This window comes from Sus scrofa, chromosome 6, assembly GCF_000003025.6.
Source record: "Sus scrofa isolate TJ Tabasco breed Duroc chromosome 6, Sscrofa11.1, whole genome shotgun sequence".
NCBI classification, from domain to species: domain Eukaryota; kingdom Metazoa; phylum Chordata; class Mammalia; order Artiodactyla; family Suidae; genus Sus; species Sus scrofa.
Genome location: NC_010448.4, coordinates 129425281 through 129437742, shown reverse-complemented (window position 1 = coordinate 129437742; position 12462 = coordinate 129425281). Strand labels below are relative to the sequence as shown.

The 12462-nt window shown below is 37.6% G+C and overlaps 1 protein-coding gene across 3 annotated transcripts in view; it reads left to right on the top strand.

Annotated features, from left to right (window-relative positions):
- SAMD13 (sterile alpha motif domain containing 13) overlaps positions 1–12462 on the top strand; it is a 44379-nt gene that overhangs the window by 2320 nt on the left and 29597 nt on the right. For 2 of the 3 annotated variants that reach the window (XM_021096359.1, XM_021096358.1), the window contains exon 2: positions 2541–2625. In XM_021096359.1, coding sequence (XP_020952018.1) covers positions 2541–2625 — 85 coding nt within the window. Of the gene's footprint in view, positions 1–914; positions 1166–2540; positions 2626–12462 lie in introns of those variants that run through there. The other variant, XM_021096360.1, reaches the window with a different exon arrangement.

Below are 12462 nucleotides of genomic sequence, written 5' to 3'. Positions count from 1 at the left end.
GACCTAAAAATGCATAAATATTGATTGATGTTTATTTCAATGATGAACATTTATGTTTCTTGTGGATGTATAGCATTTTTGTGCAATGGGAATGTTTCCATTGAGCAGCAGTTCCCAGTCAAGCAAGAGAACAAGTGAGATGGACCAGGGTAAATTACTCAAAATTGATTCCGGTCACTTTTTGAATTGGGAGTCAGGATGGTGGTGGAAGATATTATGAATCTGGGCATTAGCACAAGATCTTTTTTGGTAGGTAATTAATATATAGTATCAGGTGCTCCTAGAAAATTAGTGTCGAATTTGTTGAATTGTGCTCTTTATATGCCACTGGGATACAAAGTTAAAATTAAACCTCCCAGACTAATTGTTTTTGTTTTGTAGATTAAGGTTTTGTTTTATTTTGGAGTTTTGCCAACTTCATCTGGGAGGAGGACAGCCAGAATTAAAGAATGTGGGCATGACAGGGAGATCTGGTCCTCTACTTCGCATCTTCTCTGAAATATGTTACTTCCTGCATAATGAAGTAAAGGCATTTTCTGCTGGGCAGTGCTTTCCTCATTCTCTCAAAGAGATTACTTAAAAGCCAGCCCTGGGAACTTTGTCTGCGAGTCTCTACTAGGAGGAAAATGTAACACAGCACTGCACATTTCTGGGTGTTCACAGGGGATAGCTGTGAGCATGAGCACCGACTTTTATTTTTTTTTCTCCCTCATGGGAGAAAAAGAAAGAGTTTGAGACATGACATTCATCCTTCAAACAACAGCGAAGACATAGGATGCAGAAACAACAAAGGGGAGGGAGAAAATAAGAGGCTATTGCTAAGAGCCTGTTTTGCCTTGAACAAGACAGGTGCAGGGAGAATTCTGCCTTTTGGGGATGCGTGGTTCATTCACTTTCACTAACTGTGCTGAAGGTAGTTAGCAAAAGTGAACAGGCACACTGTAGCTTTAAAAAGTCAGCCATGAACCAGAAGGCAGTTGGTGCAGCTTGTGTGTGATTCCTAACGTCATGTTGGCTGAGAGCCAGCCTGGTTTTATTTCACTGTGTCAAATTGTACCTCCTTATTGAATTCCTTTGCCAGCCTACTTTGTGAAAGAAAACATTGGGGTTTCTTTGGCTGTTCTTGATAAGCCTATAAAAAATGACATGTTTTAGTTGCTTCTAGGTAGGTTTTCTTTTTACTCTTCCACAAAAAAAGAAAATAGTAATAATAATAAGACAATGTAGTGTGGTGTTGCAGGGTATCATTGTGAGTGTTTTGTTTTGTTTTGTTTCTGAGATGCTTAGAAAATGGTGAATGTTGTAACAGTTTCCAACTGAAGTGAAATCATTCTTTTGGTGTGGAGCAAGCAGTACTATCTTCTATCTACTCTGTAACGGTGTGTGGATGTATGTTATTTTCTGTATGTATATTAAATGTTTGATTTCTCTATGAACGATCTAAGTGGTTTAGTAACTGGAAGTTTGTGTGTGTGTGCGCCTGTGTATCAGCAGTGACGATTATCCCACACTTACAAGTATTATTTGTTAATCATCTACTTCTCTAACTGATAGAATCTTGTGAATATACTAAATGATGCACTTGTCATGTCAGAGTAATCCCTAGAGGAGGAGTGCCGAAGTAGAAAGTGATTTGAGAGAAAATGTATTTAATTTATGGCTTCAGCTATAGAAGAAGAAGCATGGTTCAGAACTAGTTTTTTTTTTTTTTTTTTTTTTTAAGCAGTTTTGTTCATGGCTTTTTCTTCTTGCTAACTGCATATTAATTGTGGAGGGCTTTTATTTCTTCAGTCCTCATCCTACTAAACAAAAAGACAAAGTGATGGACGCTACTATATCTCCTTGAATGTTGTGATGATTTTTCCTTAAATCGAAGGAGCTGCCCACCCTCTCTTACACACACACACACACACACACACACACACACACACACTCCAGCACCCCCTTTCTGTACTGAGGGCTATCTGACATTTTTGTGAGCTTCCAGCTGTACCACAGCATGGCCATCTCACAGACAGGTTTTTGAGGTTTTCATTGAGAATGTGAGGTAGGGGAGTACTTGCTGACAAAAGCTTTAAGTGCTCTTTTGCATCTCGATGAAAAAATATAGGAGCGTTGGGAGTGGACCAAAAAGACAAATGCAGTAGGAAAAAAGAAATCACAGCCCATGGTGGGCAGGGGAGGAAAAGGGGGATTGTTTTTCTCGACTTTGACTCCTTTATGAGTTGCAATGTCTTAAGTGAGAGCTTGGCACCGGAGGAAGCTATGCCAGTTCACACAGCACTTGTTTTGAAAGAGGATTCAATTTCATTTGCAAATGCTCATTGTCAAGGCGGGGAGTGCCAGTACAGATGAAAGTCTCCTCCAATTCTTTAGGTTTAATCACATCTCTCCAATCACTGAGGGAACTGGAGATTTAAGCAAACATACGTGAACTGGTGTGAGGCTGTAAAAGGGACCATTATGTTTCCGATTCAGAATAGATATTCTTCTCTCACTTTCTAAGAATTAAACACAAGCTTTTCTCCCTTATTGATTAGTTGCTGAAGTAAAGGAACCCTGCAACCTCCCCATGCTATCTGTTGACATGGAAAACAAGGAAAATGGCTCTGTCGGTGTAAAAAAGTAAGTGAAACTGGCTTGTGAGTTCTGCTTCTGCAAACAACAGAGGGACTTGGTTCTATTTTTATACTTCTTATCTATGCTAATACACTGTTTGGGGGTTGTCTTGGTTGACTGGTCTGCACTGGCCACCAGCCTCCCCTCTCCACCCCCAGCCCCCGTTGCATTTTTCTGTATTCCATTTCTAAGACAGAGATGATTCAGACAGCACACTGTGCATAAAAGGTTAGTGTATCAGGCTTTGGAACAGGGACTGTTGAAGATTCCAATCCTGCATTCTGTATATTGAAACAAAAAGAAGCAAACATAGGCTCTGCCTTCCCTAGTCCATAGGCTACAAGGGAATGGGGGGTGGGTTGCGGAGAGGAAGAAAAGAGAGTTCAAATCTTTTTAAATAAATCACCCCTCTCAAAACTGAAAGCTATAGGGAGGGAAGAGAGCATCAGTAAAAATACTAAGGTTAACAACTTCTCTAAGGTTATGAACTGTTCCTTGGATGTGAAACATACTGTATACCACAGTGTTCTCTTTTTACATCTGTTCTTACCCTGAAACTTGTGATTATATTTGTTGTGAGTTACATGCTTGATTCTTCTAAATCGGAAAATTTAGTCACATTTATGTGGCATGTTCTGAAACATGCTACCTATTTCAAACTAACCCATAAGATATCTGTGAGTATATAAAAATGTGTATTATCTTCTAGAAGTTATATTTAAGCTATAACCACTTTGCTTACAAGGAAAAAGTAAGTTCCAAGACAGTGTTGTCTGTTTCATTTTTTCCATGTCATTTAATTTAAAATTGCCTTCCACTTGAGCTTTGGAAGAAACTAATTAAATGTAATTCATAGAAGCTGTGATATCTAAATGAGGTAATAGTGTGCTATATATGTTTATGAATAGATGGTGTATTTTACATTAATGTCACATTAACCTTAATAGAATCTGCTTTTAAAAATTCTCCTGTAATTTATATATTAGTGCCATGCTGTCATGTGTATCCCCATTTTTTAAGTTTGGGGTAGGTAAATGGAGGAGGAATGAAAGAAACATTTTTTTTTTTTTAATGTGTTAGGTAATCTGCTTCCATAGCACTCTGAGCAGTGATGAAAATGTCCTACACGGAGTTCCCGTCGTGGCGCAGTGATTAACGAATCTGACTAGGAACCATGAGGTTGCAGGTTCGATCCCTGGCCTTGCTCAGTGGGTTAAGGATCCCGCATTGCTGTGGCTCTGGCGTAAGCCTGTGACTACAGCTCCGATTCGACCCCTAGCCTGGGAACCTCCATATGCTGAGGGAGTGGCCCTAGAAAAGACAAAAAAAAAAAAAAGAAAAAAAAGAAAATGTCCTACACTTGTACCGTCCACAGTGGTAGCCACAAGCTGCATGTGACTCTTAAAAACTTGAAATTTGACTAGCATAACTGATGAACTAAGCTTTTAATTTTACTCAATTTAAATCAATTTTAAAAGTTAACAGCTTTATTGAAATATAAATGACATACAGTAAACTGCATGTGTTTAAAGTATAAAGTTTGATAAGTTTTGACATTTTTATACACCCATGGAACCATTACCAAAATTAAGATAACAAACATATCCATCACACCCAAAGGTTTCTCATAAACCTTGGTAATCTCACCTTCCTGCCCTTCCTTGCCTCCATCTCCCCAGGCAATCACTGATATGCTATCTGTCACTGTAAAAATCATTTTCTAGATTTTTATATAAATGGAATTATTCAGAATGGAGGGGGAGGAAGGGGGATCTGGCTTCTTTCACTCAGGATCATTAATTTGGGATTCATTCATGTTCTAGCATATATCAATAGTTCATTGCTTTTTATTACTGAGTAATATATATGTGTGTATATATATATATATATATATATATATATTTTTTTTTTTTTTTTTTTTTTTTTTTTTTGTCTTTTTGCTATTTCTTGGTCCGCTCCCGCGGCATATGGAGGTTCCCAGGCTAGGGGTCTAATTGGAGCTGTAGCCACTGGCCTACGCCAGAGCCACAGCAACTCGGGATCTGAGCCGCGTCTGCAACCTACACCACAGCTCACGGCAATGCCGGATCCTTAACCCACTGAGCAAGGGCAGGGACCGAACCCGCAACCTCATGGTTCCCAGTCGGATTGTTAACCACTGCGCCACGATGGGAACTCCTATTACTGAGTATATTTTATTGTATGGGTATATAATGTGTCCCCACTTGTTTTGTTTATGGCTGCACTGGTGGCATATGGAAGTTCCTGGGCCATGGATCGAATTTGAGCTGCAGCTATGGCAACGCAGGATCCTTTAACCCACTGCACCGGCCCAGGATGGAACATGTGCCTCTGCAGTTGGATTCTTAACCCATTGTGCCTTGGCAGGAACTCCTGTTCCTGATCTTAAGAGAAAACATTTACTCTCTTCTTGTCTTTGTTCTTCTGTATGCAATGTCTTTTTTCTGTCTACTTTTACAGTTTTCCCTTTATCATTGATTTTTAAGCAATTTGATTATGAAACATTGTAGTTTTCTTCATCTTTCTTTACTTGAAGTTTTTTTTGTTTTTTGGCTTTTTGGGCTTATTTTTCATCAAGTTAGGAAATTTTCAGCCATTTTTTTTCAGATATTTTTTGGTCCCCTCTACTCCTTTGGAAGCTCCAACTATGCATTTATCTGATCATTTGATATTATCCTGCAATTCACAGATGCCCTGTTAATTTTTGTCTTCAGTCTTTTTTCTGTGTTTCATTTTGGATAGTTGCTATTACTTTTCCTTCAAGTTCATTAATATTTTCTTCTGAAATCGTGTAATCTCTTGTAATCTCTTGTTAATCCCACCCAGTGCTTTTTTCATTTCAGAAAATGTAGTTTTCATCTCTAGAAGTTCAATTTGGTCTTTTTTGTCTGCCATATCTTAGCATATTCTTCCCTCTACCTTCTGAACATATGAAATTGAATCACAATAACTATTTCAACATCCTTATCTGCTAATTCTGGCATTTCTTAGTCAGTTGAGTTTGAGTTTTCGTTATGGGTCACATTTTTCTGTTTCTTTGCATGTCTGGTAATTTTTGATTGAATGTCAGGCATTATACATTTTATCTTGTTGGATATTTTTGTATTCCTATAAATATTGTTGATCCTTGCCCTAGGATGTGTGTAAATTACTTGGAAATAAGTGATTTGATCCTTTTAAGCCTTATTTTTAAGTATTGTAAGACAAGACCAGAGCTGTATTTAATCTAAGGGTACTTTCCCCCTTTTATTGAGGTAAGACCCATCTTTATACTCTAACCAATGCTCCTGAATTATGAGATTTCACTAACTGGCAGATGGAAACAATGTTCCTATCTGTGTATGATCTGTAAGGATTGCTGTTGCTAATTCTTTCCTGTTGCTCTTTTCCCAGCCTGTTTCCTCACATGTTTGTGATAATCAGTACTCTGCTAAGCACATGAAGGGAAGCCTCTGCAGATCTCCAGAGTTCTGTCTGTGCAGCTCTTTCCTATCTAGAACTATGCCCTGCACACAGCCTAAAATCTCTTTCCAGGCAGTAAGTGGATAGGGCTTACTTTGCCTGTTTCCCATCCCTCAGGGATCACTGTTCTTTATTGTCTGTGCCCAGTGTCTTGAGTGTTACTCTCATATATCTTGTCTATTTTTTTAGTTGTTTTGGGCAAAAGGGTCAATCTGGGTTCGTTTCTTCATTTTGACCAGAAATAGTTAAGTTCCAAGTGGCTGTTGGCTTACCTATTGGGCAGGGTAGAGTTTGATTATAATTCAGAATCCCTAAAACATAGTCTTAAGGCTCTTTCTGAGATCTGCCCAAATTGGGGCTTATAGTGCTTCCATTTTGTTTTCCAGATTTAGCAAATATAGTTGCTTTACAGGAAATGCACTTCACTAAGCATCATTGCCAAAGCAGCCTAGGATAATGGCTCTTATTCACTGGCCACTGCTCCTGATCAGAGCTTTAGTTATGCAAGGTTACTATTTATGGAGTCCCTTCTATATGTCTGGCACTCTGTGTGAGTCTTGTTAATCCTCACAACCATATTTTGAGGTATGTGCTACAATTCCCATTTTATAGCAAATGGAGAAAACCAAAGCTTCTGGAGTTTAAAGACTTTTTAAGAATTAACAGCTAATAAATGCTGGCATTAGTATTCAGATTTAAGTTTGGCTCTGATGCCTTAGTCCATCCTTCTGCACTGGGGTAACTAGATTGTCAAAGGTGGCTTTCAGTCACTTTTACCACAGGCATGGCTCTCATGACCATGAGGTTATAGAAGCCTGTATTTATCTTTGTCTCTAAGACTCATAGATGGAGGAAAATATTCAATGACTATAATTTACCAAAAATAGGACTTCCCTTTCTAAAATGGCTTACTTTCTTAAGTACAGAATAAAGTCTAAGTACACTAGGCCAGTGATCTCTCAAATTTGAGTTTGTATTACTTGGAGAGCATGTTAAAATACAGAAGGTTGGGCCACACCTCCAGAGTTTCTGATTCAGTGTTCTCAAGGGCCTGGGAACTTGCATTTTAATGTATTTTCTGGTGATGTTGATGCCAATGTCCAGTTTGGAATTATCTTCAAGTATTGAACAGTCAAATACTTTATAACCCAACAGATCTATTTCTGGATATATACTATATATGCCAGTGCTGCCCAGTAAAAATGACAGTTGAGCCACATATGTAATTTTAAATTTTCTAGTGGTCATAATTGAACAAATGAAATTAATTTAATATATTCCATATTTGACTAAAAACATTCAAGATGTTATCATTTTAATATGTAATCCATACAGCATATTATCAATGAGATAGTTTGCATTTTGTATGCTGAATTTTATAAACCAACTGTGTTTTATAGAGTATATCTCAATTAAGATGCAAAATTTTTATTATAAATTCTCCATCTCTATTAAATTTCATAAAATTTACAACTGAAAAGGTAGAATTACATACCCTAATAATTCCAAACGTACTTAAAATTCCCAATAAACGAATCGAATACCAAAAAAAGTATTTATTTTACTATATGCATTGACATAACTGGTTCTTCTTTTTTAGAAGATTTGATTTGACTTTGAAGCAATGCATATCAGTTTCAAAATTATGTCTGTCCAAGTCAAATAAATTTACTGATACTAAAGTCATATTGTTAATATTGAATTCAAAGGAGTATCGCATATTTTTATAAACAACTAAATTTATCAATGTCAGTAAATCATTCCTCAAATTCTTCTTAAAACTGACTTACATTAGAAAAAAAGTTATTTTTATTGTATCACACTCTGAAAAGTTTCGATTTCAACACAAAATTTTGTGCTTGTTTAGCTAGGTTACAAATCAGCATTTCCTTTTTTTATAGGAGCTTCAAATTAAGCTCATTTACATGTAACCTCATATCAATGAGAAAATATAAATTATTTTGCCTTTTTGTGTCAAAAAAGCATTATGGAAAGCATTTTTTTTTGGTTTTAGTGAAATCTAGAATTGGACTTAACAATACATCTTTGTATATTTTTTTCCACGACTTAAACAACACGTATTGGCAAAGAACATGGATCATTAAATTTATTGTGTAATTTCTTTTAAGAGTTCCATTGTCTGGCATTGATCCATAGCATTTGCAAATATTTACTGAATGATTTAACAATAGTATCCATGACACTTTTCAGGAACCTGCTTAAGAAAACTGAACATGAATATACAGTAGAATGAAGTGATGAGAAAAGTGTATCTCTTATTTTAAACTTACATTAGGAGTTCCAGTTGTGGCACAGTGGAAATGAATCCAACTAGGAACCATAAGGATTTGATCCCTGGCCTCTCTCAGTGGGTTAAAAATCCGGTGTTACGGGAGTTCCCCTCGTGGTTCAGTGATTAATGAATACAACCATGAGGTTGCAGGTTCAATCCCTGGCCTTGCTCAGTGGGTTAAGGATCCGGCGTTGCCATGAGCTGTGGTGTAGGTTGCAGACACGGCTCGGATCCAGCATTGCTATGGCTGTAGCTCCTATTCGACCCCTAGCCTGGGAATCTCCATATGACACGGGAGCTGCCCAAGAAATGGCAAAAGCCAAAAATAATCCGGCTGATGGGGTGAGCTGTGGTGTAGGTCGCAGACTCAGCTCAGATCTGGCGTTGCTGTGGCTATGGCGTAGACTGGTAGCTGTAGCTCTGATTGGACCCCTAGCCTGGGAAATTCCATATGCTGTGGGTGTGGCCAAAAAGCCAAAAAAAAGGCAGTATCTAAGATCAATTGATTCAAATTTGGGAAAACACAACTACTTTTCTTTAGCTTCAGTTGAGTAGTGGAATATCAAAGACACTGCCCAGTTAATACTTCTGGTCTGCTTTGTCTCAAAAGACCTCCAAATTTATGAACAAATATTGTCAATTTATAGCCTGAAAAATTAAACTCATAGTTTTAATATTTTAAAATATTTTATATCTGTCAAAGAAAAAATTCAGCTAGATTTGGAAAAAGTAACTCCTATCCTGATGGATGGTACTTCTGCCACATTAGGTTAAAAAACCTGGGTTTAGTGTAATTTTTTTTTGCATTTTAGGGCCACACCTGTGATATATGGAGGTTCCAAGGCTAGGGGTCCAGTCAGAGCTACAGCTGCTGGCATATGCCAAAGCCACAGCAACGCTGGATCTGACCCACGTCTGAAAGCTACACCACAGTTCAGGGCAAGGCCAGATCCTTAACCCAGTGAACAAGGCCAGGGATCAAACCCGCATCCCCATGGAACTAAGCAGGTTCGTTAACTGCTGAGCCACGACCAGAACTCCAACCTTAGATATTGTTAAAAAGATCTTATATTCTTCAGGCAATTGTCTGATGGTTTGATTGAAAATTTTCTTTCAGTGAACGGATTCTTTAGTATTTTGTCATAATATTCTAATAAAACTGAACATAACCACATATCTATTGAAAAAATTGTTTTTCTTTTTTGTGCAAGAATCCAAGCCATTTACAACTGGACAAGTTTATAAGCTCAGATTCTGTTTAAAATCACTTCAAAATGTTTTGTTGGATGTGTAATTTTGATGACAGGTGACTAATGATATTAATTCTTTTTGATCTTTGAGAAGCAAGTTACCAAATTCATTATGTCTTTGCTAAAATCATCTCTTAACATTGTCCATTTTTTAACACAACAAACAAGCAGCTTTTTTCCTTTCGCTCTGCTCCAACAAATTGCAATTGCTGTTCTTCATGAAATTCCCAATATACATTCAGCTGGGCTTCTTTTCCTTTACTGTCTGGTTCTAATGTTAATTTCTGTATCTCCTTTGAATCTGCATCAGTAGTAGGCCTCCTTTTTAAATTTTAAAATTCATCCGCACTTATTTTTTAAGTAAAAATATTTAATTATATCACAATTAAAATAGTAAGACAACTTAATTACCAATTATAACATATGAAGAAATTCCCATTACTTGTGCAATCTATATCAAACACATTACAATGTTACATGGGTGCACAGAAAAGATCATTTGACTGGAGTCAGTCTGTGGATACCAACTAGATTGGCCGTGTGTTTATGTATAATACTAGAGACATGCATCTGATAGAACTTCAACTCAACAGTAGTGTCCTAGGTGATACAACAGTTAAAGTGAAATGTTGTCACACCAAAACAACAAGATTGTGTTTATCAGAAACATATTTTATACCAGTCAAGTTTTTAAATTTAAATGTAAACTGAGTAAAATTAAAGAAAGCTAAAAATACAGTTTCATAGTCAAATTTTCAATGCTCAGTAGCCACATGTGATTAGAAACTACCATGTTGCCAAGAGCAGTTCTTGCACACATGCATCAGAGAAAGGTTAACTGGATTTGAACTTGAGGATGATGATTACCTAGGGTCAGAGATGCAGGGCTGGGAGAGGCATAATTATTGTCAAGACTATAGTTTAGTTGTTGTTTTGTTTTGTTTCTCTTAAAACAACAGTTCATTCTTTTTTTGCTTTTAAATTAAAAAAAAAAGTATAATTGATTTACAATGTTGTGCCAATTTCTGCTGTAAAGCAAAGTGACTCAGTTAAAGACTATAGTTTTTATCGAAGTTCCCATCATGGCTCAGTGGTTAACGAATCCAACTAGGAACCATGAGGCTGGGGGTTCCATCCCTGGCCTTGCTCAGTGGGTTAAGGATCAAGCGTTGCCGTGAGCTGTGGTGTAGGTTGCAGACACAGCTCGGATCCCCCGATGCTGTGGCTCTGGAATAGGCCAGTGGCTACAGCTCCAATTAGACCCCTAGCCTGGGAACCTCCATATGCCAAGGGAGCGGCCCTAGAAATGGCAACAACAACAAAAAAAAAGACAAGATTTTCAGAAATCCCCAAAGTCTGGGCAGTTTCATTTCCATTAAAACTAACATGAATCTTTTCAAAGCGCATTAAATGTTGAACTTTCCCAAGCTTGGTTCTTGGCCCAGTTCTCTTGTCATCCTCTCCCAAGGTTTCAAATGGCTTCTGGCTCCTGAATGTGTACCTCTAGCCCACTCATCTGCTCTGAGCTCTAGACCCGTATTTCACATTAAATCTCCACTTGGATATAGATGGTACCCCACATTCAACATGTCCAGCTAAACCTAAGGGTGCCAGTTAAGTGCAGTCACCTCCATCCATCCAGTTCCAGCACACTTCCGTTTCTGTGGCTCTGGCATAGACCAGTGGTTACAGCTCGGATTCGACCCCTAGCCTGGGAACCTCCATGTACAGATACTCTCTTTGTCCATATACATATTATGTATGTAAAGAACACATAAGCTTTTCTTGAACAAATAGAATCATAGGATTTTCTTTTTATGGATTTCAGATGCACATATTTTGGATTAATCATAACCATCACACATGACACTCATCAATGATCTATGTTTAACCATGTTAAATCCATGTTAGATTTTCAATAAGTTCTACACAAAATTATAAGTATTTCACAGGTATATGCATATCTGTACAACTCATAAATATACAGTGGGAATTTCTTTTCCCATTCACTTAGTCTTATTCTCTTTTCCAACAGTTGGTTTTTTTCCCCTTCTTCCCTTCTCTCCTAGGATAGAGAAGGAACCAAAGTTCCCAAACAATAGATGCTTATAATAAGTTAACAGCTTTTCAGAAACAAGTGGTCTATCTCTCCACCACCACCATGCCCTCACCCCACTGTGGAGGTGCTCCATTGCATAGAAAGTTTACAGCAACAGGAGTTCCCGTCTTGGTGCAGTGGAAACGAATCCAACTAGGAACCATGAGGTTGTGGGTTCAGTCCCTGGCCTTGCTCAGTGGGTTAAGGTTCCAGCATTGCCCTGAACTGTGGTGTAGGTCACAGAAGCGGCTCGGATTTGACTGTGGTATAGGCCAGCAGCAACAGCTCCAATTAGACCCCTAGCCTGGGAACCTCCATATGTCGTGAGCGCGACCCTAAAAAAACAAAGACAGAAAAAAAAAAAAAGAAAGAAAGTTTACAGCAACAAAATTTAACAAGGACTTTCAAAGGAAGCTATTTCTTATCAATACCTCGCCTTTTCTTGCACGTGTATTTTACAATCTTCCTCTTCGTGTTCAGATTTTTTAAATTTCGGAACTAACATTTATTTTATAAATTAGTAAAATGATACTTTCTTAGTAATGACTGTTACAACATTTTAAACTCACTTTAATATTAAAGTACTAACTTTTTATATTGAGATACAGTTCACATGTAACGTATTAGTTTCATATGTGCAACGCAGTGATTCATTATTTCTACGTATTGTGAAATGTTCACCCCAGTAAGTCTAGTTAACATCCATTGCCATACAGAGT